Below are 23,779 nucleotides of genomic sequence, written 5' to 3' on the forward strand. Positions count from 1 at the left end.
CTGGATTGTCAGGATACCTGGGGACCGTCAACATGAACAAATGGTGAAGACGGAGAGCAGCAAATGGTATTCAATGTTCTCTATGGAGTTGATGACCCAGAAATCTGTAACCAAGACTTCCCATGTGCTATGGGTACATAGAACAGGTCTCCAGTGAGAACACACCTGGGAAAGTCTTGATGACTTGCAGCTATCATAGCTTTGATCACTTACCTGAACAGTAGTCGTTATTCTTTCCCTGGGAGCTACCCAAAGAGATGTATCTTTTCAAGGACATTACAAGCCTTCAACATAAGCTCCCACCATTTAGAAGCCAAATCACAGGTGAATTTTCACTTCCTATAAGAAGTATGTCAGCTGGATGAGAGCCTTCTTGGGAGTACCATTTTGGAGTTTCTCCAACAGCAGAGAAGGCAAAATACCCATCAGCCACCCATATGAAAGTGAAAGCCAATTGTACTGTTACTCTTCACTTTACTGTTACGCTTCAAGAGACCCTCTAGACATTTGTGTTGTGAGGTCCTTCAGGAGATGCCTCATCTGGAAATGAGATGGCAGTCTTTTTCAATAAGCAGGATATTAGGTATCCAACATTGGAGCCTATGTCTAAAGTTCTGTCTCCTAGTCGAAAAAAAAAAAGTGTTAAAAAGGATAAAGTGGGAGGTTGCAACCGCTTGTCCAGGGCTCCATATTATTATTAACTTATTAAGAAGGAGGTGTGGAAGAAGGCGGAAAAAGAAATAAAAAAAATGAGATGATCTGTGCAGGATTCATATCCTGTAGCTTCTTCAGACCTCATATTAATGATCTGTCCCAGGACGGTTTCTGAGGTACACTTGACAGATATAGATATATATATATATCCCTTGACCATCTGGGACTGAATGGGCCTGACAGACAGGTGCAAAATTGCCCATCAACAGCTTGCTTCACTAAGAACACAGAGGTCTTGTGGCCGTGATTTGGCACCATTAGCCAAAGAATCAAACTATCCCAGCAAGGAACGGCCAGAGCCCTGTACAACAGGAAGGAAGACGACTAGATTATGTTGCTGTTGCACGCTGACCACAAGAAGAAATAAAAATGAGGAAGACATCCATCAGGTTACTGGGATCATCGGATTGACAACATCCAGATCATGTTGCTTTAAGAAACTGAGAGACAAATCCCCCAGCACACTGCTATAGCCAGCAAAGGAGCTGCCATTTCTACTTGTACATAAAAATGCAAAAGTCTCAGTTGCACACATTTACAAATGTATGTTTAAGCCACCCGCCACTCCATGGCGCTTTTGCTAATAGGGTGGTCGTAACTCTAAACAGTGCGATTCCCATATATTTGGGCCATACATATGTGTTTTTAAATTGAGAGCTAACTTACCAAGAGGTACTCCAGAAACCTCCAAATGGCAATACAGCGTCAGCACTCCCCCTCAGCTTTCTCTGTGTTTGTTTAACCCCACCCTTTCAAGCACCTGCTATGAGCCTATAAATTGATTGAGCAACTTCCACTTCCACATACATTTGTAAATGTGTGCAACGGAGACTTTTGCATTTGTATGTACAAGTAGAAATGGCAGCTCCTTTGCTCGCCATAGCAGTGTGCTGCGGGATTTTTCTCTGCGTTTGTTCCTTTCAGGATAACCCCACCCTTTCAAGCACCTGCTATGAGCCTATAAATTGATTGAGCAACTTCCACTTCTTTATTGCTTAAAGAAACTGGTTTGCTTAGTGTTACGCCAACCCTCTTGTCCCTTTATCCAAGATGCAGAGAGAATTTATAGAATGACGCATTTACTAAGCATTTCACAGTCCTGAGAGCCGGCTGGGTGCCGCAGGACACATAGCTGAATTCAGTTATCATCAGTGCGGAAAACGGCCAATATATCATGTGTTAAAAACCATGCTGGAGGCAGTGTTAATGGATCCTGATGAACAGGTGGACAGATGAATTGGAACCCTGTCACACTCCAGGGTGTTAAACTACCACTTGCGAGGTCCGTAACATAAGCTTTCTTGTCCACCCCCGTCCCCCCATGTTGCAGAAAAACAATTACTTAGACCCTATATAACATTACCATCAAAATGAATTATCCCTTACTGAATTCACCTGTAATAATGCAATTATCAGACATTGCCAGTTATTTAGTTGTGGTTTGCAAACAGCTTCTGGATATTATCTTTACTACAAACCTTTTAGCTTGGAGAAAAATGTAAACCTACTAGTAAAACTAGAGGATCAAATAAGTCAGATGGTATCAAAAGTTTTATTCATCCGCTCACACCTCTGCTGAATCTGAATCAGATGAAGATGACACATCCCCGATAACCAGACGGGACTTTTTATCGCTAATCAAAGAAATGAAAGAGCTGAAGTCTTCCGTCCATTCAGAGGTGCAAACTGCTCTTCACTCACTACGTGCGGAGGTGGCTTCAATTGGTGCTCGCACTGACCAAGTTGAACAAAGACTGGAAACGGTGGTGTCCTCCCAGACAGGAATGGAGGAGGATATTGTACGCCTTCGTAGTGACCTGACATCTGTCCAGGAACATCAGGAAGATATGGATAATCGGGCTAGGCGGAATAATCTACGCCTGAAGGGCATTCCGGAAACGGTCGAATCTGCCCACCTGGACCAGTATCTGAAGAAGCTTTTCTCCCAATTGGCTCCTAAAGTCCCGGAGGACTACTTACTATTGGACAGAGCCCATAGGGCCCTAAAGCCCAGATCGACCGACCAGAACCAGCCTAGAGATGCCATTTTACGGCTTCACTTCTTTACCACCAAGGAGATGGTCTTGCGCGGAGCCAGAAAATTGCACACCCTAACATTCGAGGGTCACAACATACAGATCTTTCAGGACTTGTCTCCGACCACTCTGGCCAGACGTCGGGAGCTCGCTCCAGTAACGCAAGTTCTACGAGACCACAATGTTCGTTATCGCTGGGGCTTCCCCTTCCGCCTGTTTCTTTGGCATCAGGAGCGACAGATTTCCGCCCGCACACTCCCTGAGGCTCGGGCTCTTCTACAACGCATAGGCCTTGCTCCCGAGCCCCCCCCCCCCCGGGTGCCTCTCAAACATCTACCTCGGGCAACCAGGATACAAATCCGCAGCCCCAAAGAGTTCCGCGAGGCGAATGGTCCACAGTACAGAAATCTTCTACTCCTCGCAAGACCTCGTAATATATCTCCCTGACTGTCTTTTAGGGATGAGAAACTCCCCATCCAGGGAAGGTCCATCTGGATCAAGGTTATTGAGAACCGTTCCGGATCGTATAGTGGCCACCCCTACTGGAGACTATCCGAGGAACTATGCCTACTCGGAGACGAACCCTCCGAAATGTTCATATGTTGCCTAGTTTCTCACTGTACCGTTTACATGCTCTAGGTTTGCTGTTTCTGTTTGGCCCCCCCTTTTTTTTTTTTTTTCTCTTTTTTTTTTTTTCTTTGTTTTTGCTCTCTCCGCTTACAGGTGGATCTCCATACCCATGGCCGTCTTGGAGCCACAGCGTAAAGCCGCTATGGACCCCCCTAGGAAAGGCTGTACCTCCTCTATGACCACTGACAGGCCTGTTTGTCTGATTTTAAGGTCTATTTGGACTTGCTATGTAATTGTTTTTCGTTTAACTGTTGGATTTCTTTACATGTTCACATTGGTACATATTGGCATTTGTAAGCATCCGCCTGCTATCATTGTACCCTCTGGTTTGACAATGTTACATAGTTAATGTATCTGCATTATGTGGCCCCATCTTACTGACTCACTCTAGTCTGTCACCTCCCCCTCCCCGCACCCACACACATGGACCCACTGGGTAGCAGATGCCCACCTCGCGCCCCCCCCCCCCCCCCGTCAGCCATTCACCTTTCGACCTCTCGATTGGTAAGTCCTAGCCACTTCCCCCATAGAGCTTGGTTGCTCTCAGCTGGTCCCCGGGTACCGCTCCTTCTGTCCCACTAGCACCCTGGACGGGCGTCCTGCACCACGCCCGTCCTCCAACCCCCACTTTCCCGTCACACCTACAATGTTTCCCCAACCTCCCACCACACCTACAATGTCCCCCCCAACCATGGTCGTCTTTGGTATCTATCCCTTCAGCAAATCAAAATTACAACTCACCACACATATTTTCACCTCCTGACTCTTCCCTTTTGACTTTCTCATGACACTCCGTCTGATTTCTTTCAATGTTAAAGGTCTTAATTCTCCCCAAAAAAGGGGCAAACTCTACGCTTCTTTACAGGCCCTTAAGGGCGACCTAGTATTCCTACAGGAGACCCATTTTATCAAACACTTGCACCCGGAACTTAAATCCAAAAGATTCCCCCTCTCTTATCATGCTTGTGACTCTGCCAAGAAGAGATGCGGGGTGGCAATCCTGTTCTCACGTAATCTTGTCTTTGACCTCGCAGACTCACACAGAGATAAAGAAGGTAGATACCTTATCCTAGTCGGTAAATTGAACAACCTCCCGTGCACGCTAGTGAATATCTATGCCCCGAACCTAGATCAGCACAAATTCTTTAAACGCCTGGGAGCTACACTCTCTCAGGTTCGCAAGGGAGAATTGATAGTAGGAGGAGACTTTAATGCGGTCCTTACCCCCCATTTGGATAGATCTGCTCCCTCAACTGCTCCTTCCGACGGGAGGGACAGGAGGAACTCTAGGGCCTTGCAGGATTTCATGAAACTGCACAATCTGTACGATACTTGGAGAATCTCTGACCCCTTGGCCCGAGATTATTCTTTCTACTCCTCAGTCCATAACACCTATTCCCGAATCGACATGATCCTGCTCAGCCACGACCTGACCCTCAAACTCACTAATTCTATTATCCATTCAATTACATGGTCTGACCATGCCCCAATTTCGGCGGACCTCTCTTCCCTAGTTTCCCGTCCCTCCACTTTCTCCTGGAGACTCAACGAGTCCCTTCTCCACGACAAAAATACAGTAGCTCATATTAAATCCCTAATATCCGAATACTTTGAAACAAATGAATCTCCTGATATCTCACCCTCTACTCTCTGGAATGCTCATAAGGCGGTCATTAGAGGACATCTAATGGCTTCAGCAGCAAATGCCAAAAGGGCTAGGGCAGCCGAGACCATGCGTCTCTCCACGGCCCTCCACCAGTTGGAGGAACAACATAAATCTAATCCTGACCCTGCTTTATTCAAACAATTGGCCTCTGTAAGGGGTGAACTTAACCTACTTCTCTCCCACAGAGTGGCCAACAAGCTGAAATGGCTGAATCAGCGTTTTTACGAAAAAGGTGATAAGGCGGACAAGCTCTTGGCCACTCGGCTGCGGACCAAAGTCTCGGCCCGTATTCTTATGGCTATTAGGGATCCCTCCGGAGCTCTGGTTTATGACCCAAAATTAATCTGCTCAGAATTCCAGAATTACTATTTAAAATTGTACAACCTCCCTCAACCCCCCCAACACCTCGGCCCATCAGGAACAGGCAGAGCGTATAGATAAGTTTCTGGAGGATGCTCGCCTTTCGAAGCTTACTCCCCAGGCTGCAGATCGTCTTAGTGAACCCATCTCCTTGGAGGAGGTAGTGCAGGTTATTAAGGCTCAGAAAGCAGGAAAGGCACCTGGTCCTGACGGGTTTTCGGCAGCCTACTATAAGAAATTTGCTGCTCTTCTGGCCCCTCAACTCTCCACTCTTTTTAACTCTATTCTAAAGGGCAAACCCTGGCCTAAAGAATCTCTGGAGGCTCGGATAACCCTGATCCACAAGGAGGGCAAAAAAGTCCACAATTGTGCTAGTTATCGCCCAATATCCCTCCTTAATAACGACTTGAAACTATACGCTAAGATTCTGGCCAATCGCCTAAACACTGTACTCCCCGGGCTAGTTCACTATGATCAGGTGGGGTTTGTCCCTGGTAGGCAGGCCAGGGATAACACAAGGAGAACTATTGACCTCATTCATATACTTAACACTAGGAAAACTCCCTCCATCATCTTATCCTTGGATGCCGAAAAGGCCTTCGACAGGATCTCCTGGCAGTTCATGACTCATACCCTCAAGCATTTCGGTCTGTTTGGGGATTTCTTGTCGGGGGTCCAGGCCTTGTATTCTCACCCCTCTGCTAAGGTTATGGTCAATGGTTCTCCTTCTGATCCCGTCCCAATAAGCAATGGAACCCGCCAAGGATGCCCACTCTCCCCCTTAATTTTCGCCCTGGTCATTGAGCCTCTGGCAGCCACTATCCGAGCCTCCCCAGATATCAGAGGAGTGGAGACAGGGTCTCTGGAGAGTAAGCTTTCGCTGTTCGCTGACGATATACTCCTCACGCTCCAGCAACCAAGAATATCTTTGCCCAACCTGTTCTGTCTCCTCTCGAGGTATGGCGACCTGTCCGGGTATAAAATCAATATAACAAAATCCGAAGCCCTATTTCTTAATGTACCCTCACGGGACTGCTATGATCTCACCTCCCATTTTCACTTTAGGTGGCAGAAGAAAAAATTAAAATACCTGGGAGTATATATAACCACCTCATATGAAACCCTATATCAGGAGAACTATCCAGCTCTCTTCCACAAACTCAAATCAGACATCTTCTCCTGGCGAACCCTAATCATTTCGTGGCTGGGCAGGATCATTGCGGTTAAAATGACTGTTCTCCCTCAACTTCTCTACCTTTTCCAGACACTACCTGTGAGAACACCCCTAACTGAAATTTACTCTATGCAGCAACACCTCTCCAAATTTGTCTGGCGAGGCAGGTCTCCCAGGCTTCGATTGGCACTACTCAAAAAACCTAAGGGCTGTGGAGGCAGGGGCTTCCCCAATCTCAAGGCCTACTACTGGGCAGCCCAGCTTAGCTCAATAGCTTCCTCATTTGCTCCTCCGGCATCTCATGCATGGGCAGACTTGGAGGCTGCCTATCTCTCCATACCCGGCCTGTCAGGCCTCTGGGGAGTCCCTTCTGATATTCGGAAGGCCCTAACCAAACGTTTTCCAACTCTGGAGTTTGCGGCTCGGATCTGGGAGACCTGCAAGGGCCATCTCTCTATCTTTCCTAACCCTCTGCACATTGTACCCCTGTGGCATAACCCCACCTTCCCCCCGGGAATGTCCCGATCTTTCTCTCGGCTATGGACTAGGGCGGGATTCCGATTTGCGGGGAGCCTTCTTGAGCGAGGAAGGCCCATATCCTATGACGCCCTCTGCTTCAGAGTCCCTAACTTCCACCCGTCGTTTTACCAATACCTGCAGGTTCGGCACTTCCTCCTGTCACTCCTGTCGGACAATTCACCTCACTCCCCCTCCCAATTTGAATCTCTCTGCCTCTCTTCCCCTCTACGAAGGGGTATGATCTCGTCCTTGTATAGTATTCTACTAGGGAAACTGATACCCTCCGGGAACGCACATGAGAGGGAGTGGGAGAGGGACCTGGGCCCTCCCCCGGAGGAGGACTGCTGGGAGACCATCAGGCTGAATGTGGCTTCTAGTTCCATCTCCACATTAATTAAGGAAAATGCATACAAAGTCTACTACAGGTGGTATTTCACACCTGACATGCTCGCAAAGATGTACCAGTCAGCCTCTCCCGATTGCTGGAGAAATTGTGGTCATCGAGGCACCTTCGTGCATATTTGGTGGTCATGCCCGGTTATCTCCTCCTTCTGGGACAGGATCTCGAGACTTCTTTCCTCCCTCCTCCAATGCCCTATCAGGAAGAATCCATGGTCCTTCCTACTCTGTTATCCTATACAAGACCTAGAGACCCACTCCGCAAAACTTGCTTCGCATGTCCTGGCAGCCGCCAGATGTCTGATTGCTAAATCTTGGAAGCAAGCGAATCCCCCCCCGTATCTCTTCTCTTAGATCTTATATATGGTTCATTGCCAACATGGAAAAAATCACGTCGCTGCTGCGAGACAAAGAAGACAAATTTCATCAAATTTGGGCCCCCTGGCTTTATGCCTAAAACCCCCGCAGCTTTCTCTTCCTCCAAATAGTCTCTCCCTACACAACTCCAGATAACATCCACCCCCTTACTTCTTTAAAATACTCCCATGCAGATCTGACAGCGCTCCCTTCTGAAGGTGAACATGCTTTTCTTAAGTTTATCCTATGAGTCGACCATCTCCCCCCCCCTTACCTACCCTACACCTCCTTCAATGCCTATTCCCTTTCCCTCCCGCCCCTTACCCATTACCACTTTGTTATATTGCAATATATCTTACTGTTTTGTGAGTGACATTGCTGGATATCTACTCTGCTTTGTGATTATTTCAATCAATATGTTTGTTGTCCAAAGTCTATGTCATTCATACTTTATTATGCAATAAAATTTTGAGTTAAAAAAAAAAAGTTTTATTCAAATCATTGTTTTACCTCTAATTTGAGGCTGTCATGTTCCACCGCGAAATCCAGCCTGGAAGGAGCAACATCAAATGTTATTCTCTCCCCTCTGTAAAACGGGATCTGTGGAATACAAAACGTTTGAAATAGTAATATGTCAAAGTCAGCTTTTCGTGTCTGCTGAAGAAACATAACTTAGACATATAAAGTTACATATATATTAAGAACACTTGTATTAACTACTGTAAATATCTGTATAAAACTGAGTTCTGGTGTCATGACTTCAGTGTTCATTAGGAATAGGTGTGTATCATACAAAATAACTTGCCCACTACGGCAAATTGTTACGATATTATAAGTTGCCTCAACTGTCCTGTATAAAGCACTGGGCATAAAGTATGGTCACAGAACTACATAGTGATTTCTAATATCTATATAATTTACTGTAGGGAATTGTGGCCAAGTAGCAGCAGTTAGTGGTCAAAAGTAGCAGGTTACCTATGTAAAATTAATTTCTCTTCATTCGGGGACACTGGGGTATAGTGTAAGGGGATAGGCGTGTGGGTACTTTAAAAAAAAAAAAAAAAAAAAAAAAAGTTTAACACTTTTTGATGCTGTTAGTGCCTTTCCTATGTTTCCTAAGTTTAACACTTGACCCTAGCTCCACCCCCTCCTGTTAGGCCTCAGTTTATGTTTAACCAAACCCCACAGGAAAGAAAGAGAGATGAGATCGAGAAACTACAGAGCAAAAGGAAAACAGCAACATCCTCTTCAACAAAAAACACAATATTTCACGCAAAAGGATAAACCAGAGTTTCAAGGGTTTTTACGCAAGTATAAATATCCCATTTTTCTCCTGCATTCATTGAGGGAAACTGGGATCATTGTGGAGGTCACAAAATCGCCATCACTGGTGGGAACGCTCAGAAGAAACAGAGTGAAGCACATTTCTCTCAAAACTGGCATCCCTGGAAGCAAACACATGCAACCTGTAGAACCAGGTAAGTGTGTACCGAGGAACAGGTGGCAGCCCGATCCGACACAGCTGCTCAGCCGAGTCTCTATGCTGTGCCACCCAGGAAGCACTGACCGACCTAGTGGAGTGAGCCCAAAGATTATCCGGAGCAGGCTGGCCAGCCCCACTATAAGAATATACGAATTACATCTGAAATTCGCCGAGCAATAGTCACCTTAGAGGCTGGCCAGACCCTCTTGTGCGCATAATAGAGAACCATAAGTCTTTTGCACATATGGAGTCCTGCGGACATAAGTATGCAAAGCTCGGTCCACATCCAGAGAATAAAGAGATATCGCATTCTCCGATGACCAACATTTGATCAGGGCATGGATGACAAAATCCTAATTTACATGGAACGCAGACACCACGTTAGGAAGGAAGGAGAGTTTGTCTGAAGAATCATGAAAAACAAGAGGAGACTTGCAGGACAAGGCTGCGAGATCCGAAACGCTACTAGCCGAAAAAATGGCCAAAACAAAGACAGGTCTTGCATGTAAACAACTTCAAATCTATCGTGTCCAAGGGTCCAAAAGGGGAATGCTGCAAAGCATTCAACACCAAGCTTAATCCCAAGGTGCCACCGGAGGAATAGACGGAGACTGCACATTAAGCATCCCCTGCAGGAACGTCTGCACATCAGGCATCAAAGAGAGTCTTATTTGGAAGAAGACAGAGTTGACGCGTGAATCTTAAGCGCATTAAGGAGCAAACCAGCGTCCAGCCCATCCTGTGAGAACATAAGCAACTTGGACATTCGAAAAGAAGTAGTAAGGTACACCTTTTTATACCAGGTAATATACATCCTCCAGACATGATAATCGTTTTTGTCTGAACCCGGCTTAAGACACCAAAGCATGGTCAGCACCATGCCACAGGTAAACCCTTAGCTCAAAGGATCATGGCTTCAACAGCCACAACGTTAAAACCAGTTTCTAAACAGATATAAAAACAGCACCACCAGAAGACCTTCTCTTTTCACCTTCTTCAAGACCCTCAGAAGCATGGCCAGGTAACAGACATGGTGTAGACCAAGACAGCCCGAGAGTCTCTTGCAATGGAGCAGAAGAGCTCTACCTTGTGGTTCAACTGAGACGCCATCATGTCGACATACGGTTGACCCCAACTGTCCACCAACTTGCTAAACACCTCCAAATGGAAAGACCATTCACTGGAATGAAGAGTTTGTCTGCTCAGAAAGTCCGCCTTCCAATTATCCATCCCTGGGATGAAGACTGCCATAACGGCCCAAACGTGATTTTTGGCCCACTGAAAGATCTTGCGTGTCTCTCGCATGGATAAGGGACTCCTAGCGGAGCCCTTGTGATTCAGGTATGTCACGGCTGCCATTGTCCGTCTGTATCTTCACTGCCTTGTAGCAAATGTTTCGCACTGATCAGAGTGTGGAACACTGCTCGCAGTTCCAACACATTCATTGATAGATTGGATTCCTCCAGAGTCCAAAGACCCTGAAAAGGGGGGTGAAGACAGATAGCACCCCAATCCCGAAGACAGGCATCCGTTGTCACCAAAGTCCAATCCCAGATAGAGAACGGGCTACGCCTGCAGAGATTGACTTCTAGAGCCACCAATGGAGGGACTGGCGCACCCAAGTGGAAAGACGGAAAACACCTGACTGAAAAAGTTCAGGTGAGATCTGTTCCACTTCTAAAGGTGCTCCAGCTGAATCTCCTGTGTATGAAATGGAGCAAACTGGACCACTTTGAAAGTCAATACTATCTTGCCCAGAGCCCTTATGCAGAAGTGTACAGAGGTCTGTCTGAAAGTCAATACAGACCTTAACATCTTCCGCATGTCCCGAATCTTGTCTGGTGGCAAGAGCAACTGCTGTTTGCAGGTGTCAAAGAGAAGACCCAAAAAGATCATCCGTTTGGACAGAGTCATTTTCGACTTCTTGAGATTGAGGATCCAACTGTGAGACTCCAGAGTCTGTGCCGTCACCTGGACATGGGAGAGGAGTACTGCAGTGGACTCTGCCTTCAGAAGAAGATAGTCGAGGTACGGGATGATCATAACCCTCTTTGAGCGCAACTGTATAGCCATGACCGCCATGATTTTGTTGAAGATACGTGGAGCCGTGGCCAGACCACAAGGAAGAATCTGGAACTGTTAATGGTCTGACTGAACAGTAAACCGGAGGAGGGACCGATGCCCCCCCCCAGATCAGAATATGCAAATAGATGTCCAAAAGACCCTATGAACTCCCCCTGTTCCATGTTCTGAATTACAGACTGCAAGGACTCCATTTTGAACCTGGGCACCATCAGTTGGGTGTTCAAAGATTTGAGGTTCAGGATCGGCCTGAACGAACAGTCAGGCTTTGGAATGATAAACAAATTGTAATAAAACCCTAAAGCTCTTAGAGTTTCCGTAACCGGAATACCCACCCAGGAAGAAAACTTTCAGAGCCAGTCGCTTTAGCAGACCCGCAGGGAGCCCCGTGGAAAAGAACAGTCTGTGGGGGGAGGGGGTACCCGAGATCTATCATGCATTCCCGGTCCATGATTCCCCACACCCATGGTAGACAAACCACTGGAGAAGACGAGCTCCCATCACAGACAACTGACCTCTGGAGGAGTACTGACACCGTGATCCGCCGGAGGAACGATAGGAGAGATGCCTGGACACCCTAGGTTTAGGAGCATTAACAGGAAAGAAAGTACCCTTATCTCCTGCCACCTGACTACTAATAGTGTCAAGTTTCGGTCCAAACAGACCATTCCCAGAAAAAGGGTGTGCTTCCACAGTTTATTAGACACCACATCAGCCTCCCAGAACTTAAGGCAGAGACCAATGGGCAGAGACAAGAGAGGCAGAGATCCGTGCCCCTGTCAGTCCCGCGTCCAAGGCTGCCTCCCCCAAATAGTCAGTAGGCATCTGAATCTGTTCCACTAAAGAAAGCAATTCGAAACCCAGTTTTCCCGTCAACAAACCCTTCGAAAGCTGTTTAGACCTCGTTTCACAGCCTTGTTCACACACGCCAACATCAAGGCTGTCCTTAAAGTGGCACCATTGCCACGAAAATAGACTTAAGGACAGGGCGGACCGAAAGATTGAGGGCGTCCTTAGGAGTGACCACGTTGGGATAGTAGTGACCTTAGCCAACCAGGCAACAGAAGTGTCCACCCTTGGAAGCGCTTCCCATATTAGCAAGAACCTCAAGGGGAACCAAATAACAGGACTTTAGACACCTGGAACTTCAGATCCAGCGACCACACCCAACAAATCCTCCAATTGGGGAAAATAGAAAAGAAAAGGAACTTTTCGACCGCCGTGCAAACAGAGAAGGGTCCACAATCTCAGGGACTGCTGTCTCTGGAATGTCCAGCACATGACGCAAAGCCCATATCAAATTCTCCACCCCCTGACAGTCAGAGGGAACCTATTCTCCAAAAGAAGAGTTCTTCATGTCCGACTCATCAACCATTTCGTCCTCCTCTTGGGAAGAACAGTCTGAATCTGACTCATTTCCCGGTTGGAGCGCCACCACCCGCCTGCTCTTACATGAGTAAGTTGGTGTATTGGATTTCAACATCATCGCTAAGGAGGAGGAAACCGAAACCAAATTCTGTACTGAAGGTGATATACCACAGACCAAAGCCGGGTCATCCAAGACCGCAGCTACAGGCCCTGCGGGACCCAGGCTCAGCAAAATAGGAAGGGGAGCCACCAGATTCCCGACAAAAACAGGGGAAACCTACGAAGAATCGCTCACCAGTTAGAACGGACCAAACAGGCAATCTCAGCCACACAGTCAGTTAGTGATCTAGCCAAGGCAGGCTTTGATGAGTAAGAACCAGAGTCCCCAGGCGCACACGACATTTGATCCACAGACTAGCCAGAAGGCATGTTAGTGTTCCATCCTGCACAAGTAAACTTTGTCACACCTGGTACCTTACAGAAGGAAGGACAGAGGAGACAGCTGGAGCTCTAGAAGGCTGCTGTTCTGGTGTCTGTACATGAGCAGTGAGAGTGCAGGGACAGGGAAGTAGCCCAGCACTGGATTGGCAGTCGTCCAGAAGGACAGCCCCCACCTCTACTGAATCCTGATGGCTGCCTCCACTAGAGAGACTGTCGGCGCTGGGGAACACCTCGGCTTCCTAAACTCACCCTCAGCCGCTGCCTAGGAACACTGGGCACAGCCTGTTGCGACTATGGCCGGTGGAGGTTTCCAACAGTGGGAGCAGCAGCAGAGGCACCTCCACGGCATCTCTCGTCCCCCGTTCCAAGGAGCGCTCAGCCATCCGTGCTGTAGAGTTTGATGGCCGCCGCTGACAGCCGCAGACACGACTCTGTTAAAGCCCAGGGGGCAAGCCTACATGTAAATAAATAAGTTAAATATAAATAAATTTTAAAAAAAGGCTGCCCACTAGCCCCAGTACATCCTACATGTCTGGGGCACTAAACTAAACTGAGGCCTAACAGGAGGGGGTATAGAGGGGGAGGAAATAGGGTCAAGTACCTTCTTAAGGTGTCCACACATCTATTACCTTACCCCAATGTTCTCTGTGTCCCTCAATGGATGCAGGAGTAATAGTAATAGCCAGCTGTACCCAGAATGTGTAGCCCTACTGCAAAAACAGATAACCTTGAACATCATGTTACAGATTAACAAAAATGTCTGTTTTCACAAGTACTGACAAGTACTCTATGTACAATGCACTAATATTAGAGACCCAATCAAAGCTGGATTTTCCCTAATTATTTTTCTATGGCAGCAACCTGGACTTTGATTTAATTGAATAATATCAACACCCTTCTCTTTCAGTCAAGTTTTCTGCCCTAGGCAAAAGAGGAAGAATCTGGAGCAGAGCATTTTGTATCAGGTGAAAAACAAACAGTCTAAGGATAGTCACAATTTGTGTCCTAGCTTATTCTAAAAGAACATAGTACTCAAATAATAAATGAATCTCACCATCACCAAAAAGGAAAAAAGCCTCCCAATTGAATTAATCTGTTAAAATATCTGTTAATAACTGTGATTCCAAACAATTTTGGAGCCACAAAACATCTGCAACCATGGTACCATGTTTAAAAAGATGGAAAGAGGGGAGCAAACCTCAAAATATTACAACTTTAATGTTTACCAGAACTAATTATAGTAGATACCTGACTTTCCATATCATTACCCTCACTTATTACAGGAAGATTTACCACCTGTTCTGGTGTAGATATATATATTTGGAACACTAGAGGCTTGATTTGAATGTGTGCTACAAAACACAGCCAAAGTCAAAAGATTGTATGAATGTCTAATTAAACTGCATGTTGCAGGAAAACTGTGAATAGATTATTGTAATCAGTAAGAGCCCTTGTTGATGGGCTTAGCCAATAAAGCTTCCCATGGTAAATTGCAGCTAAAAAGAGATTAGCAGTCAAGTCTGAGCTAAAAAGCAGATGTTCATTAGACAGGAGAAAAGCAGTTTAAATAAACCCTCCTCACTTACCACACTGTAATCCCCACTTGGTAGTGACTGGAATGTAAAGGATCCATCCTCTTTAGATACAGCATGACACAGGTATGAAACAGATTCATCTTTCCATTGAAACCCCTCAACTGGTGACAAGTTGCAGCCCAAAATATCCTACAATATTGAAAATCATACATCACAACATGCAAGAACATACAATAAAAGCCAAAAAGATGATTTGCTAATATGTCACTTCTCCTGGTGCTGTAACATTCCGGAAAAAGATTTTTTTTTAAAAAAAAAAAAAAATAAGCATTCTGTCCAGTATAGCAATATCATCCTGTATTTGATTCTCAAAAATGTTCATAAAACAACATCAAAACATAGGCATAACAAAATGTAATTGTATACACTGCATATCTGATGCCTGACATACGGTTCCCATTGGGGCATATTCAATTGTCTGTGTTACTTGCAAAAGTAAAGCGGCGTTAAGGGCATTACCGGTATTACGGTAATTTTAAGCCATTTTTCAGCTCGCAGCTCCCTCAGCTGTGAGCTAAAAGCCGGCATTAAAAGGTACCGTAATAACGGTAATACTGCGCAAACCACGTTACTTTTGCGAGTAACGCGGACAATTGAATATACCCCATAGGGTTATTACGGTAGTAGTTAGCTGGATTTCAGTTTGCGGCTCAGGGAGCTGCAAGCTGAAATCCAGCAAGAAAATTACCATAATAACGTTTTTTCTGCGCACTATTGCCGTAATAACGGTAATAGTGCGCAGAGCGCGAGATTTTTGGCGTTTCCGACGACAATTGAATATGCCACATAGAGTCTAGTCATTAGTTATCTGAAAATAAATATGTATACTGCGGATTTTTTTTTTGATTTTTTTTTATGTATTTTGTTTATGGACATTTTAAAGTTTTTGAAATTTGAATAAATGTTTGTTGAGCTGTATTGGCAAGTGCCTCCTAATTCCACTTACATACAAGTATTCAGATCATTGATACAAGTGCACCAGTGCATAAGCATGAATCTACATGTAGTGAGAGAAGAATGTAAGTTTTGATGTCAAAGTCCTGGTTCCCAATACATGCAGCTGCTTTTCTATAGTTTCTTGGGGGGAAAAAACCAAGTAGTAATATTTAATGCATGAAAGATGCAATTAGCTTCCACACATGCCAAATAATCAACATTCAAATTATTTAAATTATGCCAAAAATAAAATATGGCTGCACAAAAGGCAACCTTCCAAACAAAATGCTAGACTGCTTAAATAAGTCGCTTTAGCCAGATAGAAAATGATGAAAAAAATGAGATTGCAAAGTGAAGATACTGTTGTCAATTGTAGGCAGCATTGTGCTTAAATGAGTTAACAAAAAAAAAAAAAAAACACAACTGCAGAAAAAAAATACAGCTTTTTATGGGCTATGGCTCAATACTGTTAGTGCATGACTACCCGCTAGAGGGTGGGTATAACATGTAAATTTGCCCTTGACCATCAGATTCCGTAGCGTTCTTATGCTGACAAGGCCAGACACCATGCCTTTATTACACCAAAAACAATAAAAACTTTGCTGCTGTACCTCTCTTGTAATGGATGAAGAGAATAACAGAAACATTACGCCTTTCATTGGCTCCCCATCGCTCCGAACAGAGCCAGAGACATCATAGCCAGCAACTATAAGAGGGTTTGCTGCATGGGCATTGGAATGAGTCACCTGTACTACTGTTGTTGCCTGAAACAGAGACAAGAAATATGGAAACAATACAGCCCACAGTTAGAAACATATTTTGCAATCCTTGACAACAATATAAATGAAGTAGGTAACATTGTAGGTGGACAGGTCAATGCACTATTTTATGCATAAATTGCCACACATTAGTTCAAATTATGTTCTGAAGTTTTCTACACATATAAAGTTCTATATAAATATATGATCTCATCATACATTGCAAAAACCGAACTATTTGGGGCTAGATTTACTAAAAATCGTGCTTGGCTGTGGTTTGCACCCACCACAGTATTTACTATAGGGCAGTTTGAGGCTTCAATGTAAAACCTCCGATAATGTGTGGCGGTTTCAAAACACCTAAATACATAAAAGGAGGCAATATTATTGTGCTATTATTTCATGATAGGGGCAACATGTATATTGCACACATTTAGCACCAATAAGTGTTGTCCCATTATATATAATTATGATGGGGCAACACGTATATGTTATACTGAGACGATGAAAATAATAGTGTTTTTTTTTCTCTTTTGAATTTGCAATATTTGTCCTTTAATTGGGTGGATGTACTAAATATATACAGTCAGGACCTAAAGTTTTATGAATGACACAAGTATTGGTTTTCACAAAGTTTGCTGCTTCAGTGTTTTTAGACCTTTTAGTCAGATGTTGCTATGGTATACTGAAGTAAAATTACAAGCACTTCATAAGTGTCAAAAGCTTTTATTGACAATTACATTGAATTTATGCAAAGAATCAATATTTGCAGTGTTGACCCTTCTTTTTGAAGACCTCTGCAATTCGCCCTGGCATGCTGTCAATCAACTTCTGGGCCACATACTGACTGATGGCCGCCCATTCTTGCCTATTCAATGCTTGGAGTTTGTCAGAATTTCTGGGTTTTTGTTTGTACACCCACCTCTTGAGGATTGACCACAAGTTCTCAATGGGATTAAGGTCAGGGGTGTTTCCTGCCCATGGATCCAAACTTTTGATGTTTTTCTCCCTGAGCAACTTAGTTATCACTTTTGCCTTACAGCAAGGTGCCCCATCATGCTGGAAAATACATTGTTCGTCACCAAACTGTTCTTGGATGGTTGGGAGAAGTTGCTCTTGGAGGATGTTTTGGTACCATTCTTTATTCATGGCTGTGTTCTTAGGCAAAATTGTGAGTGAATCCACTTCCTTGGCCGAGAAACAACCCCACACATGAATGGTCTCAGGATGCTTTACTGTTGGCATTACACAGGACCGATGGTAGTGCTCACCATTCAGTCTCCGGACAAGAGTTTTTCCAGATGCCCCAAACAATCTAAAAGGGGATTCTTCAGAGAAAATGACTTTACCCCAGTCCTCAGCAGTCCAATCCCTGTACTTTTTGCAGAATATCAGTCTGTCCCCGATATATTTTCTGGAGAGAAGTGGCCTCTGCTGGCCTTCTTGATGCCAGGCCATCCTCCAAAAGTCTTCGCCTCACTGTGTGTGCAGATGCACTCACACCTACCTGCTGCCATTCCTGAGCAAGCTCTGCGCTGGTGATGCTCCGATCCCACAGCTGAAACAACTTTAGGAGACGTCCTGGTGCTTGCTGGACGTTCTTGGGCACCCTAAAGCCTTCTTCACAACTATTGAACCTCTCTCCTTGAAGTTCTTGATGATCATATAAATGGCTGATTTAGGTCCAATCTTACTAGCAGCAATATCATTTCCTGCGAAGCCCTTTTTGAAGACTGCATGTGTTTCCTTGCAGAGAACCATGGTTAACAGAGGAAGAACAATCATTTCAAGCACCACCCTCCTTTCAAAGCTTCCAGTCTGCTATTCTAACTCAATCAGCATGACACATTGATCTGCAGCCTTGTCGTCGTCAACACTCTTACCTGTGTAAACCAGAGAATCACTGACCTGATGTCAGCTGGTCCTTTTGTGGCAGAGCTAAAATGCAGTGGAAATGTTTTTGGGATAAAGTTCACCGTCATGGCAAAGTGGGACTTTGCAATGAATTGCAATTCATATGATCACTCCATGATATTCTGGAGTATATGCAAATTACCATCATAAAAACTGAGGCTGCAGACTTTGTGAAAAATAATATGTGTGTCAGTTTAGCAAATTAGAAGCAATTATGAAGCTGCTATTTTATGGTTGTGCTAATAAAAGATTCCGATACATATGGTAAAATGAATAATGCTATCATTTTTGATACCCAGAAAAAAAAAGAAATACCTCTTTTAAAGTCCAAGTGGGGTGAGACGCGACAATTTCATATTCTCCTGGGAGCACTTTATTAAACGAAAACCTTTAACATAAGAACAATTAAATGAGGTCAGTGTGTAGGATGTATTGTAACACTATAACACAAAAATTCAACTATATGTAAACTCCTGTAACCCCCAATCGCCCCTTACATCTACAACCTCATCTCGATCAACACTCATCTCCACCCCCTCCACTCGGCCGATGACCACCACCTCACTACCACACAGATTACCTCTTCCCATTATCACCTCCAGGGGCCTGATTCATTAAGGATCTTAACTTGAGAAACTTCTTATTTAAGTCTCCTGGACAAAACCATGTTACAATGCAAAGGGTGCAAATTAGTTTTCTGTTTTGCACATAAGTTAAATACTGACTGTTTTTTCATGTATCACACAAATATCAACTTTAAATTTCAGTGTACAAATAAGCCATCAAGTATTTGTGTGCTACATGAAAAAACAGTCAGTATTTAACTTATGTGCAAAACAGAAAACTAATTTGCACCCTTTGCATTGTAACATGGTTTTGTCCAGGAGACTGAAATAAGAAGTTTCTCAAGTTAAGATCCTTAATGAATCAGGCCCCAGGACTTTGCCCGGGCTGCTCCTCACCAGTGGAACGATCTCCCATACCCTATCAGATTAACCTCTTCTCTCCAATGCGTTAATCATGCTCTTAAAACTTATATCTTTATTTAAGCCTATCAGCAGTCCTCCTAACGCCTATGCAACCACCTCCACTCGGTACCTCTCTATTTAGGTTGTTTCCTTCCCTTTAGGATGCAAGCTCTCAAGAGCAGGGTCCTCTCTTTTCTCATGTTCTCCTTCTATTGCATCACCCTCCAGTGGCGGATCCAGGAGGGTGATGCACAATCAGAGCATCCAGGCAGCACACTGTCACTACCTGTCACTGCTGAACGGACCTGCACATAGTGTGCAGCCGCCGGCAGCCTCAGATGTAAAAAGGGGGAGTGGCCTAAATCGCCCCCCCCCCCCCCCTAAATCGCCCCGGGTAGAAGAATTCTCTAGATCCGCCCCTGTCACCATCTGTAGCTCTAGGACTGCTTTTCCCAAGCCGTGGTTTCTAGAGCTCAGGCCTACTTCATGTTGGATATTACCTTTACTCTTACTCCCTGTCCTGTAAATAACTTGATCTGTATTACAAATTTATCTGTTAACTAGTAGTTGTCTAGTCTTTGTATTCTTATGTTTAGTCTAATACTGTATTATGTAATTTACTATGGTTCGTGCTGTCCATGAATTGTATACTACTGTAAATGTCATGCACGGTGCTGCATAACTTTTGTGACACCTTATAAATAAAAGACAATAAATAAATACTGCATCAATGATGAGTTCTGTTACTTATTAGGAAATAACAATTACACACAATTAGAAGGAATTCCATGACCTGTATAAACGTACTCAGCCTTTTATATGGTCACATAACTCCTCAGTAGCTTATAATATCTGTAATATTTCACAGTATGTACATCAACATCATTTATTTATGGTGCCTCAAATTGCTTAGTGCCCGATACATGTAAAATACAATAAACCAGTAAGTATGATAACAGGTACATGGGTACAACAAGAAACATAATAACATATATAAGGGTACAATTGAGCAGGATCATATATGCATTGATGCAATTCATAGAACAAATTACATTACATACAAAAAGATTCAGCACCAGACATTACAAGGGACACACGAGGTAGATAGCCAAATGACAGACAGGCAGAGGACCATGCCCATGTGAGCGTAAAGTAGAGGCGGTATAGAGACAGAAGAATTAAATGGGACACATACGTTTGGGATATGAACCAGTGGGAAGTGATGTGACAACATACCAGATGGCAGTAGCACAAATAGTAGGTCACGAGCTGTCCCAAATACTAGGCCACAGGCATTGATGAAATGGTAGCAGTGGCCGTAAATAAGGCTACAATATGCTTTTGTTCTATGGGTGGGACGCAACTTTGGGGTCCAGACGATTGCACGAGAAGCAGAAGGCGGTTGGTCATGACGGAAGTACCCAGGTACAGAGCTTGCTACAGATCACTGTCATTATGGTTCTGATCCCCATCAGGACTTTCAGCAGGTGAAGGGGTCAGTTAGGTCAAAGAGGTGACTGTGCTGGGTCACATGAGACAGATTGTGGAACGTGCAGAGCCAAAGGAGGCCTCAGAATGATGGGACTATGGGCCTAGGTAGGCCATTATTTGAGTGGGGTGTTGGGAGGGTAGCTTAGTAATGGAAGGTCTGATTCATTAAGGAACGTTCAGCAAAAGTAAGTAGTGCAAAACCATGTTGCATTGGAGGGAGAGGTAAATTTAAAATGTGATGGTAGATTTATATTTGGGGTAGGGCATGTCCTAGATCAACTTTAAAATTCAGTGTACAAATAATCCATCAAGTATTTGTGTGCTACGTGAAAAAACAGACAGTATTTTTCTTATGTGCAAAATAATAAACTAATTTGCACTCCCCTGGCATTGCAACATGGTTTTGTCCAGAATACTTGAGTAAGGAAACTTACTCAATTTTTTGCTTAACTTTCCTCAATGAATCACGCCCAGAGTGTATAGATGCCAGGTCAGGAGATTAACAAAGAGCAGGACCGGAAATGGGCCGTGGAGATGAACGTCACAGCTTGTTGCAGAAATTTTGAAATGCACAACACCACCCCCACCACCACTGTGCGAGAAAGGAGGGGGATAGACATATATATCTCCCACACTTAGAAGACAACAGACAACAATGTCACCCATTAATAAAAATCTAAAAATTGTTCAAACTATACATTATTTTCAAACTTACCTTCCTCCTGTCTGAGTAATTGTTGTCTGTAGGTTCACTCCACTCCCCGCTCTTTTCATTGCAACCTGAACTCCAACTGGACCCAAATTCTGGTTCCGGCTGAGAACCTGCAAGTTATTGGTTTTATTTTAATGTTGATTATATAAAACTTCATTGGCCATCGTACTCAAAAAATAAACCTGTTAAAGAAGAAGTCCAGTCACGGTAACATTTTACCATAAAACCCATGTCTTCTTCGTTAGGAATACTACTATAATGCACAGATGGGTTGTTATGCTTTTACATATATTAACAAGTGTTCTTTTAATAAGGAATACATCTATTTATCTATAACAAATCTATTTAGCACATGACAAATGAGAACGTGTGTGGAAATATACTTATTAAAAGTGAGTGCAGCCTAATTACTATCAAATGTTTTTGTTACGAGGTCATTGTGTTTAAGTACTCTTTATTTACATCAAAATTCAAAGTTTTATTTTCTTTATTAACCCCTTCATCACCCAGCTCTCATACTGCGGTATTCTCCTAGAGAATACTACTATTGCAAAAATGAAATAAATGTAAAATAAAAGTAAAAGAAACCTAAATGAAAAGTGCAGTTATTTGGACACATAAAAAAAAACTAAATGATTTCCGTGACGGGGGCATAGAGGGGGAAAGAGCAGGCCAGACATGTTTTTCGTTTTAGTAGTGCCTTACTTCCAGCACAGCACCCTCTATGCCCCATGGTGAACAGTGTTTCCAAAATAGGGTGCCTGAGAAAAATAAATTACTTTCATGAGGTTTCCCTATAGTTACTTTTGCTCATTTATCACAAACCGAAAACATTACCCCAACGTGTTAGTTCTCCAATAATGGGCATGCCAAATAACTTTATTTTTCAAAAATTTTGAGACGGTCATACAGAATTTGCATTTCTTTATTTCTTCCGTTTTAGACTTTTTTATTTTTTGTTAAACTATGAGACTCTGTAGAGTCACCTGAGAGTCCTCTAGTTCTCACCTATTTTCAGAATGAAGAGATCCAAGCCACAAGGGTTTTTAATAGTAACTAGCACAATAATTCCTATTACATCCATTTTGCATGGATTCATTAGTATTACTTTGCATGGGAGGTCTGATTCATGCACCCCATACATTTATCGGGCCTGTATACCTCTGCATGGAAATTACTGGAATGTCACAAATACAGAAGTACAGAGCACCTCAGCATTTACTTGGAATATCTGATGTAATGATTACAGGGCCAGGAAATAAATCAGTATGGTTCCTGCCCTCACCTCTGAACACCCCTGCTGTCATTTACAGAGCGAGTACAGGCTTCCAGGCGGTTGCAGCAGCCTGTGTGGGTGTGGTTTATGCAAATTCAGGCATGCTTTATATTTATGTGGGTGCGGCTTTACTCTGGAATACTAAATGAATTCCCTGGCGTTGCACTAGCGGACATTATAAATGGTAAGAAAACAGACTGCTCCAGAATTCATGTGTCACAATGGAGCAGGTCACCATTTCAATATCTACTCAGAAGGAAGTCCAAGTACAGTCAGCACCCGGATAGATATCCCACACTGTCTGTCACAAGTGCTCCGCCGGCTCCCTTGTTCTCCCACCCACAAGCTTCAGTTCAGTCCATTGCTCCGGACCGCCGAGCAGCTAACTAGTCAGCTTCCAGTTGGTGGAGTAGGGCCAGGCATGCCCCAAATATCAAAACCCCTTGGCAGGTCCCTCTTTGTGCATTCTTTATCCAGAACACTATACTGCTTATTTTGAAGAACATCACCATGGCAGCTTCTATTCTACAAAGATTTGTAGAACGGACTTAACATATTCAAATATGTTTTACCCATTCACCACTTTCAAATGACGCCAGTTACAGCAGATGGCGTTTTAACATACATTTTTACCAGCATTTTGAGAAGCCTATGTGCTAGTCAGACAGTTTGACTACCACAAGCATTGTCAATGTATAAGCAAGCAAACATAACATAAGCAAAGACATATATGGGAAAACACAGCAGCAACACATTACAGGTTTATCATTATGTAAATGCCCATTAGATGTTCTCTATTCTTATTAAACACAGCTATAATAAAAAAATGTCTGAGAAAAATGAAGGAGGAATGCAGAATCAGCATGTGTCATCTCTTGGAATAGTGAATTAAAGACTTTT

The 23,779-nt window shown here is 43.9% G+C and overlaps 1 protein-coding gene across 1 annotated transcript in view; it reads right to left on the minus strand.

The window, feature by feature from the left end:
- Window positions 1-23,779, minus strand: part of LOC142097692 (BOS complex subunit NOMO3-like) — a 64,711-nt gene that overhangs the window by 34,948 nt on the left and 5,984 nt on the right. Inside the window, exons 5-9 of the mRNA XM_075179752.1 lie at window positions 21,607-21,713; window positions 18,748-18,820; window positions 16,372-16,524; window positions 14,816-14,953; window positions 8,366-8,455 (exon numbers count right to left, since the gene is read on the minus strand). Coding sequence (XP_075035853.1) covers window positions 8,366-8,455; window positions 14,816-14,953; window positions 16,372-16,524; window positions 18,748-18,820; window positions 21,607-21,713 — 561 coding nt within the window. The remainder of the gene's footprint in view (window positions 1-8,365; window positions 8,456-14,815; window positions 14,954-16,371; window positions 16,525-18,747; window positions 18,821-21,606; window positions 21,714-23,779) is intronic.

Source organism: Mixophyes fleayi, chromosome 7 (genome assembly GCF_038048845.1).
Source record: "Mixophyes fleayi isolate aMixFle1 chromosome 7, aMixFle1.hap1, whole genome shotgun sequence".
NCBI classification, from domain to species: Eukaryota; Metazoa; Chordata; class Amphibia; order Anura; family Limnodynastidae; genus Mixophyes; species Mixophyes fleayi.